The 21,600-nt window shown below is 38.9% G+C and overlaps 1 protein-coding gene across 3 annotated transcripts in view; it reads left to right on the top strand.

The window, feature by feature from the left end:
• The window catches only part of ADAMTSL1 (ADAMTS like 1), an 871,496-nt gene that overhangs the window by 599,334 nt on the left and 250,562 nt on the right, over positions 1–21,600 (top strand). For all 3 annotated transcript variants that reach the window (XM_072728197.1, XM_072728199.1, XM_072728198.1), the window contains one exon: positions 19,921–20,047. In XM_072728197.1, the coding sequence (XP_072584298.1) occupies positions 19,921–20,047 (127 nt within the window). The remainder of the gene's footprint in view (positions 1–19,920; positions 20,048–21,600) is intronic.

Genomic DNA, 21,600 nt, shown 5'->3' with positions numbered 1-21,600 from the left:
CACACCATACTATCCTATCCTAGAGTACACTATACTATATTACCCTATACTATATCATATTATAGTATGTGTACTATACTATGTTACATATGTATATATACTACACTATACTGTACTACCCTATTACTATACTACATTTCCCTGTAACTATATATTACACTACATTACACCTCACTATACTACACTACACTGCACTATACTAGACTACGCTATACAGTACCATATTACCTTATAGGATACCATATTATATTATACTGTCCTATACCAAACAATTGGGATGGTAGGGTCCATATAAAGCTTGCTCAGTGGAAGAACAGGAAGTACAAACACATGGAGTTTTGTCCATGTCCACATAGAAGAAGACCAATAGAACCAGCTGGTATTACAGAAATGACACCACTACAAAGTTGTGTTCTCAACAACTACAAGCAAACATCAGAGCATATGTTTACTTATGTACATGTATTTATTTACCCAGTTCTATCTCTGTATTAATTATTTGTGCCTGTCCTTTTCTACCTCGTGTGTGTGTGTGTGTGTGTGTGTGTGTGTGGTAAAATATACATAGCATAAAATTTAGTGCTTCAATCATTTTTAGGTCTACAGTTCAAGTTCATTGGCATTAAGTATGTACACATTGCTGTGTAACCATCATCGCCATCCATCCCCTGAATGTTTTTATCTTCTCCAGCTGAAACTCCATACCCATTAAATAGTGATTCTCCATTCCCCCTCCTCTCAGTCCCTGAGAACTATCTTTCCACTTTCTGTCTCTATGAATTTGATTATTCTGGGTCTCTCATGTAACAGAAACTATATAATACTTGTAATATTGGTCTCTTAGTTCACTTAGCATCAAGTCTTCAGGGTTCATCCCTGTTGTATTATGGGTCAGCTATTCCTTACTTTTTTTTTTAAAGATTTTATTTAGTTATTCATGAGAGACACAGAGAGAGGCAGAGACACAGGCAGCGGGAGAAGCAGGCTCCATGTAGGGAGCCCGATGTGGGACTCGATCCTGGGACTCCGGGATCACGCCCTGGGCCGACGACAGACGCTCAACTGCTGAGCCACCCAGGAGTCCCTATTCCTTACTTTTTATAGCTTGAATAATGTTCCATTGTATGATCTGTTGAAAAAAAGATAAACTGAGGCATATTAAAAATATTGCATTTATTTGGGCATTTATTGATTAGAATCAAACGGTAGCACATTGGACATGAGGGGGAGCACTCACCGACAGGAACCAGGGAAGAAACTTACTTAAAGAAGGTATAGAAGCAAAGACAGGAAATTATTTGATTGGCTATAACTTAAAGCCTCTTTGGCTCTTAGTGATTGATTATCCTTATTATTGATTTTGTAACCTTGAGGCATGTATAGGCTTAGATTTGGGTTTGCTGATGTAGGCTCCCATGGCATTAGAGCCCCATCAGTCTAATGGCCTCCTCGTTTAATTAATTCAACCGTATATACCACTTCTGTTTATCCATGCATCTGCTGATGGTCACTTGGATGGGAATGATGCTGCTACAAACACACGCCTACAAATATCTATTCGAGTCCTAGCTTTCAGTTCTTGTAGGTGTATTTATATCCAGAACTGGAACTGCTGGATCATGTGGTGATTCTGTGTGCCATTTATTGGGGAATCTCCGTACTGCTTTCCACAGCAGCTGTACCACTTTTCATTCTCATCAGCTCTGCCTACTTCCCTCTCACCCAACTTCTAGCTTATAAAGCTCTCTAAAACATGGCTGTGACTTTTCAGCTGTTAACCTTCCAACAGCTAGGACAATACAGTCCCATAAAGGATGTGGAGTAAAGGACTTGCTCATTGTGATGGAGATCGTGTTGCTGAAACTTCTTCAGCTTCTCTAGGCAGTTTACAAAGGTTTGGGCATGGAATTCCCAGAGCCTGAGTTCTTCCCCTACCTTTTCTCCCTGTGCAGCTTACAAGCTCAGAGAATAACCATGAAGATGGTGAGATGCTACCTGCAGGAAAGAAAGTAGAGCTGTGCCTCTTTGCATACCAATGAGGTGTTTTAGAGAGCTCCAGCCTGCTGTGTATGCAGGTGTTGATTTATGATTGTGTGTACATGTTTGGCAGGCTGAATCCACGTCTGCAATTTAAATGACCACTTAAAAAATGGAGGCTTTTCTTGCAATCTAATTAGACCCAATGACTAGCATTGTAGTTGAGGAAGCAGTTCCATCTAAAGGGAAGTTCTGATCCCATTGCAAGAGAAGGGGGACTTGTGGAACCATCAGATAAGCACTAAGTCCAGGAATGTCACCTGGACCATATACACACTTGAAAGCAATGCATGATTCCATTCAGTAGGGGATCCTGCCCTCATTTTAGGAAATTTTTACAGAAATGGGATAGACAGCTTTTGATTCAGGCCCAGAGACAGAACTGTTCTTTCAGAAGCAGAAGGAGGATGCTGGCTTCCCACCTAACTAATGCCTCCCATGGTCCTCATTTTGTACTTGCGCTTCCCCTACGACAGGAATCCTGAAGATTTCTGGAGCTAAAGCTGCCAACATTCCCATTTTTTGGAATTACATGAGGTTGTCAAATAAAAACTAAAATGAAAATACTCTGTTCACATGCTTCTCAAATGTTTTTATTTTGCCTTTGACAGAGAGGGTCGGGGCTGCATGCAAAGTGTTTTTGATATCAGAACGCATCCTTTTTGCCTCACGGGTTGGCCTTTGACCCAGGCTAGGTGGAAGAAGCAGAGGCAGTTACCATTTGTGTGAACTAGGTGTTCAAGCCAGTGTGCCTCAGAATTGGCTGTGTGTCATCCTGGGCTTTCTTCTTCCTGACACTGCATGGTACAAATCCAAAGTTCACCTGGAGGTCATACTCACTGGTCACTGGCAGGGCTTGTGAGGTCTCTGCTGGGTTAGGCCGCCCAGCTGTGAGCTGTGTTTTGGGCTGAGTTCAGTTTCTTTCCATACTCTCCCTCCTCGCTGCCCACCTTCCCCCTTCCCCTTTGTCTTGCCAACTGCTACTGGAGATGTTTTTCCCTCTGTTTAAGGTAATAACCAACTTAGTGCCAAAGCCAAGCTACAAGCAAGCATTGAAAATAAATTTGCAGGGGGTTTATTTTCATACTGTTGGAAAAAGTCTTGGAATCTTTTTTGGAATTATTGGTCTCCCTAGAGACTGCCCTTGGGAAGCATCTTCCCTTTTTGAATGCCCTAATAAGCTGGGGCTAAGAAACAAACTGAGTGAATATTGATACATGGTAGGCTAGGTTTTAAAACAGAGTGGTACAAACTTTTGCTGAAAAACTAGGTCTTAAAATAGTGTATTCTTATGGAAGCAGCTGCCACATACACATGGTACCTCCCTACCCCTCTGAATATATACACTGTTGACTTAAAAAGTCCTCTGGTGCATTAGGTGACCCAGTGTGATAGGAATAATGTCCTAAAAAGAGGTTGGAGGGGCACCTGGGTGACTCAGTGGTTGAGCGCCTATCTTTGGCTCAGTTTGTGACTGGGGTCCTGGGATCAAGTCCTGCAGAGCCTGCTTCTCCCTCTGCCTGTGTCTCTCCCTCTTTCTTTCTCCGTGTCTCATGAATAAATGAATCAAATCTTAAAAAAAAAAAAGGTTGGCACCCCAAGTCTGCCATCTTCTAGAAATGTCACAAAGAAAGTTGCCCACATTTGTCATCTGTGCAGTCAGTTTGTGTAAAGATTCATGAACACAGCAAAACACCTGACAGTACCTGGCCCATAGTAGGCACTTCCTGGGAATTGTGATTCTTTCCCTCTTCACTAGTTATTTATTATTGTCTCTTCTTGACATCAGATTTGATAAGTGAAAAGTGCCCTTTGCCACAGTCTACAATTTCTTAGTATAGTTTTCCACTCTTCAGAGTAATGGTAGCTAACAGTATTTATTTTCTACCTTCCTGTCAACTCTGATGCAACTGCTATTCACTAGTTACAAAATGTAAGGCTTCATGGACTTTAGATGGGAAGACCACACCTAGCTAAGGCAAACAACAAGGGAAATCCATGTGTCCATGGTCTTGACACCTTCCTTAGAAAGAATTTTAAAAATCGAGGTTATAGATCATCTGAGAACTTGAAGCCCACATGTTCTGAACAGCCCTGTATTCTTAAAAATTACCATGCTGATATTAGCAACTGTTTTTGTCTACTCTTTGATAAATATCCAGTAAGTGATTCCTTGTGACATGCCTGCACCTACAGAAAAATAGTTTAACTTTAATAAAAGTGGAATTTTAATGCAGAAAATGGAACGAGGTCAAAACCATGGAAAGGATCCATTTGACATGATAGGACTTGAAAAACTTAAAAATCAGTGGTTAAATGATGTTTTTTCTAGAAAATGTGGTATTTGATAGACTCAGCCTTACAGAATTTGGGGACTTTTCATTTTAGATTCACATAGATAAATTGATAAAGACACATTGCATATTTTAAAAATATAAACCAATTTTCCAAAATTTATGTGACTTCTACATAATACACACAGAAGAAACATTAATTTGTTTAGTATAGCCAAATTGTGATTGTTGCATGAGTCATGAAAATTTCTGCTCTTCTTTACCCATGGTGTACCAGGAAGCAATGAGATGAGGACTCTGAAACAGGCAATTGGCTATATTTATAGAAGTTAGGAGGTAGCACATAGATAAGCTTTCTGTGCTATTTTTCAGGTAGTTTTAGAAAACTGGCTAAAACCCAATTATAATCATTGTAAAACTTGAATTTTTTAAAAGATTTTATTCATTCATTCATTCATTCATTCATGAGAGACACACAGAGAGAGGCAGAGACATGGGCAGAGGGAGAAGAAGGCTTCCTGAAAGGAGCCTGCTGTGAGACTTGATTCCAGGACCCCAAGATCATGACCTGAGCTGAAGGCAGATACTCAACCAGTGAGCCAGCCACCTAGGTACCCAAAAACTTGAATTTTAAAATACTTCTAAATTTAAGTGGGAATTTAAGTTTATTCTCAAATTAGACATATGCTGAGTGTTGAATTCTGGCAAATTTGATATACATAGTTTCAGCTGATTTTAAACTAGAACTATTACAGGAAAGAATAAGAGTTCATTTTTATGAGTGTGAGTGGGTGGCTAGTGGAATTTTCTTAATGGGAAAAAATGTCTGCCGTCATTTCTTTTTATCTCAGGGCCTTTGAGTGAACTTGTTTTTGTCCAAAATGAAAGAAGGGACAGTTTATTTTTGCCACAGTCAATACTGTAGTGATTCAGCAAAATGCAACTGATTGTCGAGAACGCACAAGCCTAGATAGAGTTTGAAAGGGTGGCCAAGGGCAAAACCATCAGCCTTTTTTCCCACCCAGTTTAGTCACCACACCCAGCAGCTAACCTTCCATTAGACTCAGGAAACTTGGGGCCCATTAAAAATCAGCAAGTCCATGCTGCTCTTAGGTCTTCATGACTGCTATTTTATTGGTGTATTGCTAATTCTGATGAAGAAACACTTCAAATTCCCAGTTTCAAGTGGGCTACTTTTCCTTTAAAAGATTTTTTTTAACTGATTTGTTTTGGCTTGCACATTCATATTTCAGGTTTGTTCCCCATTAAAACAGATTTTGAGTATTTCTTATAACAATTGGATTTGCTGAGCACTCATTTTCTTTCATTATATTCAGCTGTTACAGTAACATATGGGTGCAGGCTCCCATGGAGAAAACAGGACCCCCAACTCTTGTTCTAGCCCCTGAAAAAAAATTTTCCCCAGATTTCAGGTTTTAGAAGATGAAACTTGAGAAATCTCCTTTGTGTTGAATGCATTTAGTGATTGTCCCTCCCTTATCCATATTTGAAAGTGGCCCCAAATAAACCAGATTAGTGGTGAAGAAGTAGAGAGCTAAGAAAGGATATTTCAAAAATCCTAAGATTACTTGTTCCAACTTTGTGAAGAAAGTCCATGGTATTTTGATAGGGATTGCATCGAACGTGTAAATTGCCCTGGGTAGCACAGACATTTTCACAGTAAGAATCTGAAGCATTCTCCTCTCATTTGAGTGGGCTGTAGAGGACATGGCTTGCTACTCCACAGCAATTCCAGAGAGACTTTTTACGTTTCTATCAGAATCCTTAAGAAGTCCCAATTCTCATCTCCCAAGCTCGCTGCTATTTCCATTGGCTACTTTCACAAGGTAGAGGGAAGTTAAAAAAAAAAAATTCATCTGGTCTGCCCTTTAAAGGCAAGTCTATTTCTTCCACAGGATTGAGGTTGTTATCTTACTTTATATTTGCTTTTCTCAAAGCCAGATGAACTAAAATGGACCTGAGCTTTTACAACCTTGACCCTGTACCTAGAGCTGTGAGACAACCAGTCTACAGGTGCTCAGATCACAAAAGTACCCTTTACAACTTCAGACACATTTTCACATAGGGAAGCAAATACCTCCCATGTACACAATGACCACATATCCCCCCCCAAAGCAATTAGCACATGTGGCCCAATAACTATGAGGACTACAAAATACAAGATTTGAGAATAGAATTGTCCCAGAAATTCCAGAATATATAGTTAGAGTTGTTCCATGGCGGACTGGCTAGTAATCTCTTTATATAAGTATGAAATCTTTACAACAAGTATATAAAGTAGATCTGATTATCCTCTTATAAGTCAAGAGAGAACTGAATCTCATACTGAGAGTGTATGATATATTCAAGCAAAGGTAATAAATCATCACATCCAGATTGAGTCGTTTGATTCCCCCTATGATGATACCATGCTGCCTCTCTCATGACTTGGAGGTATACAACATGTGGATTCTTGATATAAGTAATGATGTTCCATGGTAAGAAATGGCCAGGGTGGTGAAAGTCTGGATAAAAGGCTGAGATGAGGCACTATGGTACTGTTGGTCTTAAGTATAAAATTTCTAGAGAGGGAACAAATACTCTTAACAATTATAAGACTTGTGATAGAACTGAGGATCATGTTATGGCCTATTTGTTCCATGAGAGAGTAAAACAATCATCTTTTTTTTTTTTCTTCAGTAAAAGAAGTTTACTATCCCATCCAAATATTTTCTGATATGACTTGTTCCTCTGGGAATAATCTTACATTAACAGTCTTTAGTTTCTCAAGCTGATCTGAAAATTTTCTGCCTTGTGCAAGTATTATAGCCATATGGGACAGAATGTGGAGGTATTTAACAGATGATGTTTTTATGTAAACTCTGTTTTGATCAACTTTATCAGGCTTTATTTTAGGACATAAATGGCAATGGAGAATCCAGGAAAAGAAAAGGAAATAAATATATAAGCTGAGAACATTTTTTACTGACTTTGAATCAGAATACTAATAGTATCATTCAGAAGCTTCAAATTAGTATAAAGTAATACAGTTTGGGAAGTAACCAGGAATTGATATGAGGACCAAGGAATGGTGGAAGCCTTTCTGGCTGGGGATCTGAGTTGCTTGGAAAGTGACAATGGGAAGAGACCTATTTTGGGAGAAAGATATGTCCCTCTTTACCTTTTCCATCATGTCTGTTCTTAACACACACTTAGAAACAGCACACTACTGCTCTGGGAATATTGACTTCAGATAACATATCCAAACAGGTAAATGAGAACTTTATTGCATACAGAATTTTGCTGAATTATGGTCACATCTGAAATGTTGAACTCTTTAGATGTAAAATTTCACAGAGTTTTCCAGAAATATGTGTATGAGTAAGTTCTAATCATCATAGCAGAATGGTTACTTTGTGGCGACTTACTGAACAGACACATTCCAGTAAGATCCACATTTGTACCAGGGCAGAAGACCAGCTGCTATCTTTTTTTCTCAACAAAGGACTCTTGTGTTTGAACAAAAACTATGTATTGTATGCCCAGCAGCAGAAGGGAGTCTGAAGAGTGATGTCAAAGTATACCATGATGTCACCACAATTCACAAAGAATTACAGTTAATGCCATGTGAAGTGAGGCCAAATTCAACACTTTCCCTCTTGGGTACTCCACAGGCTAAGAGACAGAAGCAAGGCCGGAGGTCACGCCTTTGTATAATTTTGTTTCACATTCTCCAGACACCCTAATTTTGGAAGCAGTGAAGAGAAGAAGACAGCCTGTTAAAGAAAAGTCCGCTAACCATGTGCTGAGAATGAATTTTAGTCTATGTATGCACAAATGTCTGTACTAGTATAATTCCTAGAATTTCTGCTGGGGACTACAAGACAAACAAATTTAACTAAAAATGATATGCAAGAAAAAAATCCAGATGCTTTTAGTAATAAATTTACACAAGCATTTGTCCCAGACCCTGAAATAAATAAGAAAGAAGCAAAATAAATTAGATAGGAGCACCCAAGAAATTTAATAAGTATTGGAAATAAGACTTAGCTATTCTCTTTTTCCCTTTCAGGGTGTGTTTATCCAGCAATTAAGTAGATTAAATTCTTGATCTCAAGAAAGGCAGTGCTGGAAAACTCTTAAAAATATTTGCAACCTAATAAATTCACCATTCGTTCTATCAGCTGTCTCAGACTTCTAATATTGACATGTCCTTTTTCTTCCACTTACTTAATAATATGAAGAGATAAACACCAGTGGTGATTGCCAACATCCCTAGAACTACAGAATAAGCAAGCTGATAAGGAGCACAGGAAAATACCTGTAGCTCAAATAGTTAAAAAAAAAAAAAGAAGAAAGAAAGAAAGAAAGAAAGAAAGAAAGAAAGAAAGAGAAAGAAAGTAAGAAAGAAGAAAAAAAGAAATAGGACCCTTAAAAAACAGCACCTGGTCACATCTAATTGCAGTAAGTCTTCCTTTAGACTTTAACCATGGAGATGGTTGAAGTCCCTACCCTTTGATGAGGGTGATGGGTTGGTTGGAGGTAGGGAAGGACTATGGTTCTAATCCAGCCAGATGACCAGCCAAAGGGCTAGAACCCACACAGAGTAATGGGAAGAGTCAGGCCTAAGACTATCCAAGCTAAAGTCTCTTAGGAAGAACCAAAAAGTCAGGTGCTCAGGAGATCAAGTATGAAGGGGGCTTCTAGGTAGAGTTGGTGTCAGAGCTGTGGTATAGAGCCTAGAACACTGTGCCTGGTGGAAAAGAAATAAGAGGGAGACTCACTCACAAATAATAAACATTTATACCCCAAGGCATTTTTGGGGTGGATAGTTTGAATTTTTTAATAGTGGATAAAAGACTAGAGACATACCAGGCAAAGTGAGAAATGGAAATTAAAGTGGAGATTACAGTGCTATATAATGATGCATCCATAAAGATCTTTTTCATTTTGACAGCTCTCTTTTGGTCTTCGGAATTAGTGGTAGAGAGTTTAAGTGGTGGAAGCTATTTTTATGTTCTAGAGTGGGATAAGGAGGAAGCTTCTTTGAAACCATAATATATCCTCCTCCCCCGTGGCTTTGCCTATATACAGAATTCATTCATTCATTCATTCATTCATTCAACAAATCAACAAATGTTTATTAATTGTTATATTATTGGACAATAGGACCTTGTGTTATATTCTGGTAGGAAATAGAAAATAAACAATAAACTTAATAAGTAAATTATATTATAAAAAGAGTGCCATAGGATTAAGAACTTGGGTCTGGGATGCAGCTTTAGATGGTCTGGGCAAAGTAGGGCTTATTGAGAAGATGAATGTTTCCAGCAACAGCTTAAGGGAGGCTTTAGAGGTGTCTACAGAAGAATGTTCCAGTCAATAACTGGCAATAACCAGTGCTGTCCTAAGTCAAGAAAGTGCTTCCTGCGTTTGAAGAACAGCAAGGATAATGATCCAGAGGGAGATGAAGTCATAGAGGTAACTCAGATAATACAGGAGCTTGTGGGCCATTGTAAGGACTCTGGTGATTCCAAGAGGAAATTGAATCATCCCACCAGTGACTGGTAAACCTAGAGAAGAGACTGTCATGTACTGGGAAGATCCTTCGGAAAATCTTTGCCTGGAAGAAGAGAATTAATGCCTTCATGTAATTTTTTTTCTGCATTGTGGTATATTAGAGCGTAAGAGTGCTACACCTCATCCATTTGGCCTAATAACCTGTGGGTATTTATCAGTATTTCCCTGTGGCATGTGTGTGGCTGTTGAAAAAAAGCACTAATTTTTTTAAACCAATTCAATTGCTCTCCCCAAAAAAGAAATCCTGCCCTTTGAAAGTATATTTTCAGAGCTACTGAATGCAAAGACACTACTTTTTTCTTGGTGCTCAATCTTAGTACTTAGGGCTGTAGGCTGATGTTGCTTTTGGCAACAAGCTGTGGCTGCCAGAGACGTGTTCATCCTCATTCTTCCTGTCTGTTCATTGCCCTTCTAACCCCCAAGAGGAACACAATACATCATGGAATAGAGGAATCACTCATTGATGACATAGTGCTACTCAGCTTGGATTTCAACTCTGGCAACACAAATTCCCAATAATGTGATCTTGGACAAGTTGTTGAACCTTTCTGAGTCTCAGTTTTATTTTCATTAAGTAGTTTCGTCTATTTTGTAAAATAGCCATAGTTAACCAGGGATAGTATAAGGATAATATCAGGGATATTAGGAGAATTGAATAAGGTTAACTAGTTTACTGTGGTGATCATTTTGAAATATATATAAATATTGAAACATTACATTTTATAACTGAAACTAAAGTTTGTATATCAATTATATCTCAATAAAAAAAGGAATTAAGTGACAAGATGTATATAGCAAGTGTTTGGCAAACACTAGTTTACTCTCTTCTCTAGGTGGCTTTCCCCTCTTTCTCTACCTCCGTATCACTATGACCTTCAGTCTTAGAGACCTCACTCCTTTTCTGGTTTCACCTATTTTGAGGAAATTATCTGATTAAACCCATTCACCCTAGATTGGGACCATGCCTATTTATGTGTATTCCCCACAGCACCATAAGAGCCACGTAATGCCTTATGCTCAGTTGGTTTGGTTTAATTTAAGTATAATCAACAACTTAATGTGTTACTCCTCCCAAGGGTACTTGAACAACAAACAAAGGAGTAAACCATTGGTTCTCAACTTTGTAACACAAAGGTGTTCTTTATTATTTTTTTCCTATGGGCCTTGTGTTTTGGAAGTTTCCATCTACTCAAAACACTACATGTATTAAATAATAATTTGTTTTCCTATTTTATGACTTAAAGACCTGAGTATAAGTGAAAAATAAATGCAATAAAGATCAGGATTCAGCTTATTTGTATAATGAGATGGCTGGGGTTTGGGGGACCTTATGTGGTTTTATTGCAGGTAAATATATTTCCATTAGGCTTTGAAAATGCTAAACATAGCTCATGGACCACTATTAGCACCTTTGTGAATGGCCAGGGATTTTGTTTTCTCATACTGAAGAAGTGTGAAGCACAGTATAGATGGGAGGTGTACCTTTCCACGTACTCCCTTTATGTGTTTTCAAGTCACATAGCACAGATGAAGCCACCTATTCATCCCTGTGCCTAAGTCCTGCTCTAGTGGCAGTGATCTTGATAAGAATAGTCAAGCTTGTTATCAGCATTCACCTTTGCCATAATAAATATCATATAGTGTGTCTTTCCATGGTTCAAAGACATCCTACTTTAACCTGTAGTAGGGAATCCCAAGTTGGAATTTTGGTTTTGTTAGTTATTACCTGTGTTACCTTGGAGGAAACTGTTTGTTTTCTATGAACCTGAGTGTTATAATTTGTACTTGAAATCATTCAAATCTTAAGAGAATGTTAATTTTTTCCCAAGCCATACAGTATTCAGCTTTATTAAAGATACTTTTCATAAGCATGGTATTATGGACACTGGCAAACAATCATTACCAATATACAACAACTTTCTAACTCCCTTCTTCATTGGACTACCAAAATCAGAACAGCACTACAAAACCCAATGAAGTCTTCATTTGGTATTCTGAACAGGGAAAGTTTAGTCAGGGTTGACATTTCATAATTAGCATATTGTTTAACAACTTTTCATAAGCTAACCCTGACTTTCAGGAAATGAAATGAAAATGGCAAAATTATCTATCTGAATTGTTAAGCTAAAAAAGGAATTCTTTTGGGGAATCCCTGGGTGGCGCAGCGGTTCGGCGCCTGCCTTTGGCCCAGGGCGCGATCCTGGAGACCCGGGATCGAATCCCACATCGGGCTCCCGGTGCATGGAGCCTGCTTCTCCCTCTGCCTGTGTCTCTGCCTCTCTCTCTCTCTCTCTCTCTCTGTGACTATCATAAATAAATAATAATTAAAAAAATAAAATAAAATAAAATAAAAAAGGAATTCTTTTGAGGGATGCCGTCTCAATGGTGACACTTTAAAGTCTAGATTGCCTAACATACTGAGAACCACTTCTTGGGGTCAGGTTCCAATAGGTCTCTAGATTTAAGGGAGTCAAGGCTATGATGAAGGCAGAGAAGGAGAAGAGGACATAAAAATGAATTTTAGCTTTTCCATACCACAAGGTATCTGTGCCAAGGTGGCTAATATGTGTCAACCTCAGGGAATCCCTCCTCCTGGGAACCATGAGGAAGTTTCTCAAAACTAGAAGGGAAAAGTATTTTCCCTGTATCAACCTAGCTTCAGAGATACTCTATTAGTGATATATGCCCTTCCCCCAAAACAACAATTAAATGTTCTATGTGCTAACAACATATCTTTAAAAAAAAAAAGTAAAACAGTTTTACATTTTTATAAAACTTGATAAAAGATCATATTTCAAACTGTATAGTCACACAGTTACCAAAACTACACACACCTCATGGTGTTGGATCAAGATTCAAAATGATCACCAGAGTAAACTAGTTAACATTATTCAATTCTCCCAATATCCCTGATATTATCCTCATACTATCCCTGTCTCCAGCCCCTTCAGCTTTCTGTGCCTGATCAGTTTTGGCATCTCTGTTTTCCACAGAGTTATTCCTATCCTTGCCAGCATCAGCTTTCCTCTTAACCTTTTGGGTACCTTCTCTCCCTTCTTTGCAGGGGTCTTTTTAAGCTTGGGCTCTGGCTTTAGATGAGCAGGTTTAACATATAACCTTGCAGATTTCTTTGGCTCATGCTTCACCTTGGCTTCATATCCTTTAGCATCCCCTTCAGCCTTTCTCTTGGGCATGGTGGCAGTGGCGGTAGGATATAGGACCTGGATGTGGGGATGCAGCCACATGTGGCCTTTTGTCAATCCAGGGGTCAAAAGAGAGATATTTGCATTGCATCACCCAAAAGAGACCCAGTTCATTTCTCTAACTCCGGAATAATAAATTGGTGTATAGTCTCCTCCAATGACAGCCATAGTCTGTCTGAGTTTGGCTTCTAGAGTACAGTATTGTAGAAGATTTGGAGCTACATAAAATCTCAGTGGCAAAGAGTGCTACAGTTGATTAGCAATGTCTGTCATGGGTCCTGGCAGGAAAAATAGCTGCACACGTGCCAAATTTTTGTCAACCCAGCCCTATGTGTTATAAAGTCTATTCGCAGATTAGGTCTGACCATCACAATGCTCTGTATCTGGATGATTTGTTTTGGCTACTTAAAATTTGCTTTTTTCAAATCCTCTCTGACTGTTAGGATCCAACAAAGATTGTTGAAGAGCCAGTTCTTTGAAAGGTCTTGTATGTATTTGCTCAGTTGTTATTGGGACATTGTTATATGACATTGTCTTTCAGAAAACTCACAGCAGATATATATCTAGGATTTCAATACTGTGAGTAATTATGGTTCTCCTGAGCCAGTTTGTCATTTATTCATTACATAAATATTTATCAAGTGTCTCCTGCAAGGAACACATTATCCTATACATTTTCTAAAAGATCCAGTAAATGCTGTAACTCTTGGAATTGTTCATGTTTTCCTCTCTTTTAGGAAGCTCATATCTAGATATGTAACCCCCATTTAGCAAATGTGTAGGACTTCATGGTATGCATTCTGTATAATTCTCTCCTTTTTGGCTTTAACTCATCTTTCTTATTTTTCTCCTTACCCCATATTCCCATTTGTGCTTATTTTTATTTTATTGTTTTGTATTATATGTATGTGCTATAAATATTTTTGAAAAAAGGTAAAGCATGGGGATCCCTGGGTGGCTCAGCTGTTTGGCCCCTGCCTTCGGCCCAGGGAGTGATCCTGGAGTCCTAGGATCTAGTCCCACATCGGGCTCCCTGCATGGAGCCTGCTTCTCCCTCTGCCTGTGTCTCTGCCTCTCTCTCTGTCTCTCTCTCTCTTTGTCTCTCATGAATAAGTAAATAAAATCTTTTTTTTTTAAAGGTAAAGCATAAGCAAATCAATCAATGTAAACTCTTTTGAAGATAAGGTTGGAGATACACTGTCTTCCCTATTAATGTAAATAATAAATGAGTTATAATACATGTAACAGCACACTCTTCCCCATAAAGTTCTATCTGAATTAAATAATTATAAATAAGAGCAGCTGTGATCAGATTTGCAGCATTTAGTTTTCCATATTTGTCTTTCCCCATGCTGAAAATAAAGGGATTTAAAAGTTTCTTACCTCATGGTGTTGGATCAAGAAAAGCTTGACATCACTGGCTCAGTATTTGATGCTAGAAGTTGAGGTCCTTTTGGGAAACCATTTGAAATGTGGCCAGTGTGAACCCATCTAAGCACGTCAGTTTGGGCATGGATTATGTTTATTTACATTCTCCAAATTATTCAGATGATAATCTTTCTTTTTCCTGTGGCTCCGAGTGAAGACATTTTATTATACTTATTTCAGTGTCTAGAGAATTTCAGTCTTGCAGTCTGCCTGTTTACCTGCTGTCAGTTCTGTAAAACTAAGGGAGAGACCCCTATCAGCACATAGAATAGCCCTGATGCCTAAAACCTGCATGACATGCTTGAAGTCTGCCGTGGTGCTAAAGCACCAAAAATGTCTTGGAGCTTTGACTTTTTATGTCACCTGAGATAAGTTTTATTAAAAAAAAAAAGCATCACTGTGGATACAGAGGCGGTTAGACCACTGTATCAGGTTGACACCAAGTAGCAGAATATGAATAAAATACATTAGACCAAAATACTCAGCTAGTTTTCCACCCTTTGCAAAAAAAATTCTATGTAGTTGCCAAAGTTATGAGTGGTCATTATCTCACTTTAATGTTTTGTCCAGAATGGGGTGGGTCTGGGAACTCAGTGACCTGAACATTGCCTCCCATGACATTTCACTAATAATGAGTGTAGGTGCACTTGGGAAATAGTCTTTTAAAAATACTAGCCCTTTACTGTAATTCTTGTTCATGCAGCAGGACAGAAGTTTCAGTTTGACCTGTAGTTGTCATTTATGATACGCCTGTTCCTCTGTGTACACAGATACAAACAAGCACACGTATACACATATATTCACATTTTTGTCTACGTGTGTGTCAATGACTGCAGTCTAAGGCTGCTTACCTGTAACCTACAATGGCTTTAACAAACCATTATGTTTGCTGTGTGTTTCATTGATTCACCAGCATTCACCATGCTTGTCAAGTGTCACACACTGTGCCAGACAGCAGAAATGCAAAGATTAATGGAATGTGGGCTCTCAAATAGCCCATGATCTGGTATAGAAACAGACATATTAATAGATTAAACTCAATATAAGTTATTCAACTATTTGAATTGGGTGTATACAAAAGAAACGCCAAAGCAATAATGGTTTAAGCACATAAAAGATTACTCTCGCACAAATAAAAAAAGAAGTCAAGATATGATCAGTCTAAGTAAGGTTAAAGAACCAGGCTCTTTCTTTCTCTTCTGCCCTCCTTACTGCAGGGCTTCCATTCTCAGGATTGTCTCTTTTTCAAAACAGCACCTGGAGCCAACAGGAAGGAAGGAGAGTAGCAGGCAGGTGGGGTCATCTAAGTCAGCTTCTTTTAAGTAGTTTTCCCAGAAGTCGCATACAACATTTCCACTTTTATTTCACTAATTATAATTTGATCACAAAGCCAATGAAAAATGTATTCTTTTAACTGGACATGTTGCTACCCCAAATAAAATTGGAGTTCTGTTACTGAGAAAAATAAGATGGATGTTGGGTGGCAACCAGTAATCTCTGGAGTTCTGAACAAATGGCTGAGGAAGCACAGAATAATAAAGCCATTAAATCTGGAATCTAGATAGGCATGTTTGAGGAGGAGACACTTAATTTGGGATTTGAAAGATGAATAATAGGAGTTTGCTAACTAAAGAATTGGGGGAAAGCATGTTAGGCAGAAATAGTAGTATGTGCAAAAGCGCAGAGATCTGTCATTATAACTGCCAAATAAACCCATTTCTGTATTTCTTTGTTTTCTTTGTTATTAATAATAGCTCTCAAAGTAACAGTTTAATTAATCTGTTATTCCAGATCAAAAGATTGAGATAGACTGAGATATGTCAATAAGGATTTTCTTGACATAACTGCAAACAGTTTTCCATTTAGACCAAAATAGGAACATTTTATCTGATGATAAAGTATTCCCATGTTTTAAAAATAATTGAGTTAGAATATTTTGGCATCTTAAAAAGGAATTGATACAAAGGAGCGAAAAAAGTGGATCAGGGATATGTTTGTCTCTTCAACTCTGAAGTTAAACAAAGCCTAGTTAGAACCCACTTGGTTCATATCCTGAGGTCTATAAACCTACATTGAGGGCACTAAGTTGGTGGTCTGGTCAAGTGAGCCCTAAAGTATGTCACCTTCTATTTAGCTGATCCTAATAGATTGTTACTTTGGATCTGTAAAGCAGGATTGTTCTTTTCTTAAAATGGCTTTGGAGCCATAAGAAATCTTTAGGATTTAGAGAGATTTTCATAGTAATCTCCTATTTGGCTTCTTTAGAGATATCAAAGACCAGTAAAAAATTTCCAGAGAAAGTTAAATCCTTTGAGAAACTCGAAATTTCTTTAAGGAATAAACCAAGTTATATTTGAGATACCTGAGAGTATAAATATCCATGCCCCTTGCCCATCACCCTTCCATAGTGCTGAGTATCTTGTCAGATTAAATTCATCTCTTTCCAAACCCAAAGAACAACAGATGAGTCATTGATTCTTTGCATACTGCCTAAATTAGTATTACCATGTTTTTTTCAAAGGACTTGACCCTTCTAAGCCAAACAGATGGTTTAGCTTCTGACATTTTTTGTTTTTGTTTTTTGTCAACTTGGGTTTTGGGTTACTTTCTAATTAGCTGGTACCCACACTTGACTAAAATGTGCAGTACACCTCACAGCAACACCTCCCTTTTGTATAGTTAACTCTGGCACCTCGTCCATATCTCAGCTTAAAAGACTCTTCTCTGGCCTCTCTAACTATACCAAATTCTCCATATTTCATGTTCTTAGAGTATCATTTATCTGTACTTTATAGTTTGCATCATGATTATCATTTTACACTTTTTGTGTATGATGATTTGAATAATATGTGCCTCCTAGAGGAGACTATTAGACTCTTAGGTCCCATGAGGATGGGTGCTTATGTGCTTAAACTCACCTTTCGATTTTGCTTCTAGCACGGTGCTTGGCGCATGGCAGATCTTGATCATTGATGGCTAGAGGATTAAATTATTTTTAATAATTGGTGGTGGTATATAAGTTACTTCTGCACCCCCATTTCACACTGTGTTCAGAATACAAGTGACTGCAGAATTATTCAACTCGTATGTGGATTCATCTACAGATTAAATTTTTGAAAATAATTTTATTACAGCTACATAGAAGCACATCAATGAAATTTTAAGCCAGCATGTGTTGGTTCTGCATGGATGAAATTTGGATGATATTCTAAAGTGACTTCACTGCAACATGTGAGCATACTGAGGTGAATGGCAGCTTGATCACAATGAGCCCATAAGGACAGACCCAGCCCACCTTTGCTCCCCACTTAAAAGCTGGGCACTATGTTTTCCTGACATCTTTGTATTTCAAAAAATGTATAGTTGTTGAAGGAGTTACTGCTTTGTCATCGATGTTAAAAATGCTTGTATGCCTGTGTATAAAAAATACATATTACCATATTTGAAAATATAGCACATATATAATGCAGTGCTAAATAATTGTAATTTTTAAACCTTGTTTAAATTGCAAACATGTGTTTGCAATTATTAATTAAAGGTACAAAAAAGGAAAGTCAAGCCTCAAAGAAATGTCAATTAACAATTAGATTTTTGAAAGACACAGTGAATTGCAGGGACTTTTGGGAAAGAAGCCTCTTCAGATGTCACCATAGTTCTCATTTTATTTGTGTCAAAGACAGTAGTTGAAGTTGTTTGCAAGTGGAGTCTTTCGATATTAGATCTAACTAGAACTATAGAGGTACAAACTGATGCAGTTTGGATTTGAGTTTTTTTTAACTTGAACTGTAGAAAGGAGAGAGTAAAAGTACAAATAGACTTGGCCCACATACCTGATAAGTGCTTGTAATTGTTGTTAAGCCTGATTTGGACTAAGCATAAATGTTTTATTAGATGTGTTCAGAACTCAGCCACGTATTATCAAAGTGACCTTGGCAAGACTTAGGGCCTCGGTTTTAAGTGGAGTTATCTTACATAATCGTTCTCAGGATTAACAAGGTACTTGTCTTGTGCCTAGCAGGACACAGCTAGGCAAAGAGGGCCTCAGGATTGGTTGTCTCTGCCGCCTGCCTCATCGACCCTCCTCCCCCACCACACACATACAGTAATCTTGCTTCTGTTTGCTCATTCTTTTTTTTTTTTTTAATTTTTTTTTATTTTTATTTATGATAGTCATACAGAGAGAGAGAGAGGCAGAGACATAGGCAGAGGGAGAAGCAGACTCCATGCACTGGGAGCCTGATGTGGGATTCGATCCTGGGTCTCCAGGATCGCGCCCTGGGCCGAAGGCAGGCGCCAAACCGCTGCGCCACCCAGGGATCCCTGTTTGCTCATTCTGTGATTGTTTCTCTTTTCTTAGTTGAAGTGCTAGCTAGAAAAGGAACTATTTTAGGGCAGCCTGGGTGGCCCAGCGGTTGATTGTCTGTCTTTGCCCCAGGGCTTGATCCTGGCATCCCAGGATCGAGTCCCACAACGGGCTCCCTGCCCCATGGGGAACCTGCTTCTCCCTCTACCTGTGTCTCTGCCTGTCTCAGTGTCTCATGAATAAATAAATAAAATCTTAAAAAAAAAAAAAGGAGCGATTTTCATTATCATTCAGCAGCATTGGTGGTTCAGTGATAGAATTCTCGCCTGCCATCATCCTTCAGCAAATACCTATTGAGGGCTTACAGTTTGCCAAGCACTGTACTAGTTGCCTGGTACATCAGTGGACCTAACATACAAAGCCCCTACTCTTACACAGCTTACAGTCTAAGGGAAAATATGGAACATGAAAATAATCCACAAAATTTTTCCTTTCATAAGTGTATTTTTTAATTTTAGTGACACATAATTATTGACAGTGGGAGTGATTTTTTTCCAAGATTTTATTTATTTATTTATTTGACAAATAAATAAAGTGTACAAGTGGGGGTGGGGAGGGGAGAGGTGGATAGAGGAAAAGGGAGAAGCAGGCTGCCCACAGAGCAGGGAGCCCAACTCGGGGCTCCATCCCAGGACCTGAGCCAAAAGCAGACGCTTAACCAACCTAGTCCCATAGGAGTTATCTTTTAAATTAAGGCTCCATGATATCAGTAGGTCAGGGTCTTCCTCTCTCCCTTACCTTCTCCCCTGCCTGCCTCCATTCTCTCTCTCTCTCTCTGTCTCCCTCCCCCACCCTTCTTTCTGTTTATATATTTGAACTGTAAAAACATCTTTGTCTATGCTCTGCTTTTTCTTCCTTAGCTTGATTGAAATTCCAGCTGAATTCATTCCCCTCTACGGGAAGCATGTTTTATGCTTCCTCCAAAATGAAGCGAGGTCATTTAGTGGTGATGGGCCTTGCGATGGATCCCTGAAGTAGGCATCTGGTTGAATCACCCATCTCTCTCTCCTATTAGATTGTCGGCTGCGATCACCAGCTGGGAAGCACCATCAAGGAGGATAACTGTGGAGTCTGCAACGGGGATGGGTCCACCTGCCGGCTGGTCCGAGGGCAATATAAATCCCAGCTCTCTGCAACCAAATGTAAGATGCCACAAGAGATGGGGCCATCTTCGGGTTTGTTGGTTAATTAATCTCTCCTGGTTTAGTGCTGGCTCCCCTCAGCAGCTGGGAATGAGGCCACCACCAAAATGAAGATGAATCTGAACATACTATAGAAAGCTTCATGTTCCTGCTTTGTGTATTACTTTAGGTAGAACAAGTCAGGTAACCCATTGCAACCCTTTCTTTTGTCATGCAGCAGGAGTGAACTACACGTGGATCAAAACACACTCTATTTACAAACATAGACATGCAGTTTGCTGCCCAACATGAGGACAGACTGCGTCCAAGCCTCTGCCTGATTCAGTCTGATGTGCCTGATGGGATTTAGCAGGGAGAGTATGTAAATCTAAACAAATTCACTCCTACCACCATGAAATCATTCTGTCTTCATTTACAGAGCGATCTTTGGTGCTGAACACAGGTTCTTTCAGAATTAATATTGGACGGTGATTTTTTTAAATTTTTATTTATTTATGATAGTCACACAGAGAGAGAGAGAGAGGCAGACACACAGGCAGAGGGAGAAGCAGGCTCCATGCACCGGGAGCCCGACGTGGGATTCGATCCCTGGTCTCCAGGATCGCGCCCTGGGCCAAAGGCAGGCACCAAACCGCTGCACCACCCAGGGATCCCCTGGATGGTGATTATATGAAGCCATTTATTAACTTATGTCTTACTCTGTATACTAGCACAATAAATATATGCTTCCTCTGTAATATGTGCTGGGAAATTTGCATGATCATCTCATTTTATCCTTATAACAATCTTATAGCAAAGCATTGTTTATCCTTATGTTATGAATAAGATAACTGAAGCTTAGTCAGATTATGTGACTTGCTCACAGTCACACAACTATAAGATAGTAGAGTCAAGATTCAAGCCCAGAGTCCAATTCCAGAACCTAAGCACTTACTCATTTCATTTCTCTGGCCTGTCCCACAACCCTGCTGATTATTTGCACGGTGGGACACTTTAAAGCAATTAGATGGAATAAGACAAGTTACTTCAGATTTCTGCCCAACTGGGTCTTGCTTGGGTAGATTGCACATGTTCTAGTGATACCTAAGATAACCTCGCAGTCACACAGTGATCCAGATCATTTTACAAAACACTATCCTTTGTGACCATCACTGCTCTGGGTGCTGCATCAGAAAAAAAAAATAAAAATAAGGCAACTCTTGTACTCAAAGACATACATTTTTAGAATAATTTGACCTTGTTTGGCATACTGTCTCCAGATTTTGCCCCTACCCAGAATCCTTAATAGATTTGACTGAATGTCTTTGCACATGGCTCCCCTAGCTTGGGAACTGAGAATAATATCTTTTACTGAATGTGGCTTTGTTCTCCTTCTTTGTTGACTAGCTGGAAAAAAACAATTGACATTTGGCAGAGTCTGTGGCTTTAAATGGGCTTGTAGGTCAAGAAGAAAGGCAGTATACACTAAAGAAACATTCCCAGAAGTTAGGAAAAGGCAGTTTGTTCAAAGGCAGTTTGTCCAAAGCCAGTTCTTGGGAAGAAGAGGTAGTAGC

The sequence above is a fragment of the Vulpes vulpes genome, chromosome 12 (genome assembly GCF_048418805.1).
Source record: "Vulpes vulpes isolate BD-2025 chromosome 12, VulVul3, whole genome shotgun sequence".
In the NCBI taxonomy this organism is placed as follows: Eukaryota; Metazoa; Chordata; class Mammalia; order Carnivora; family Canidae; genus Vulpes; species Vulpes vulpes.
Note: the sequence above shows the minus strand (reverse complement) of the source record. Positions and strands in the feature narration are given on the sequence as shown.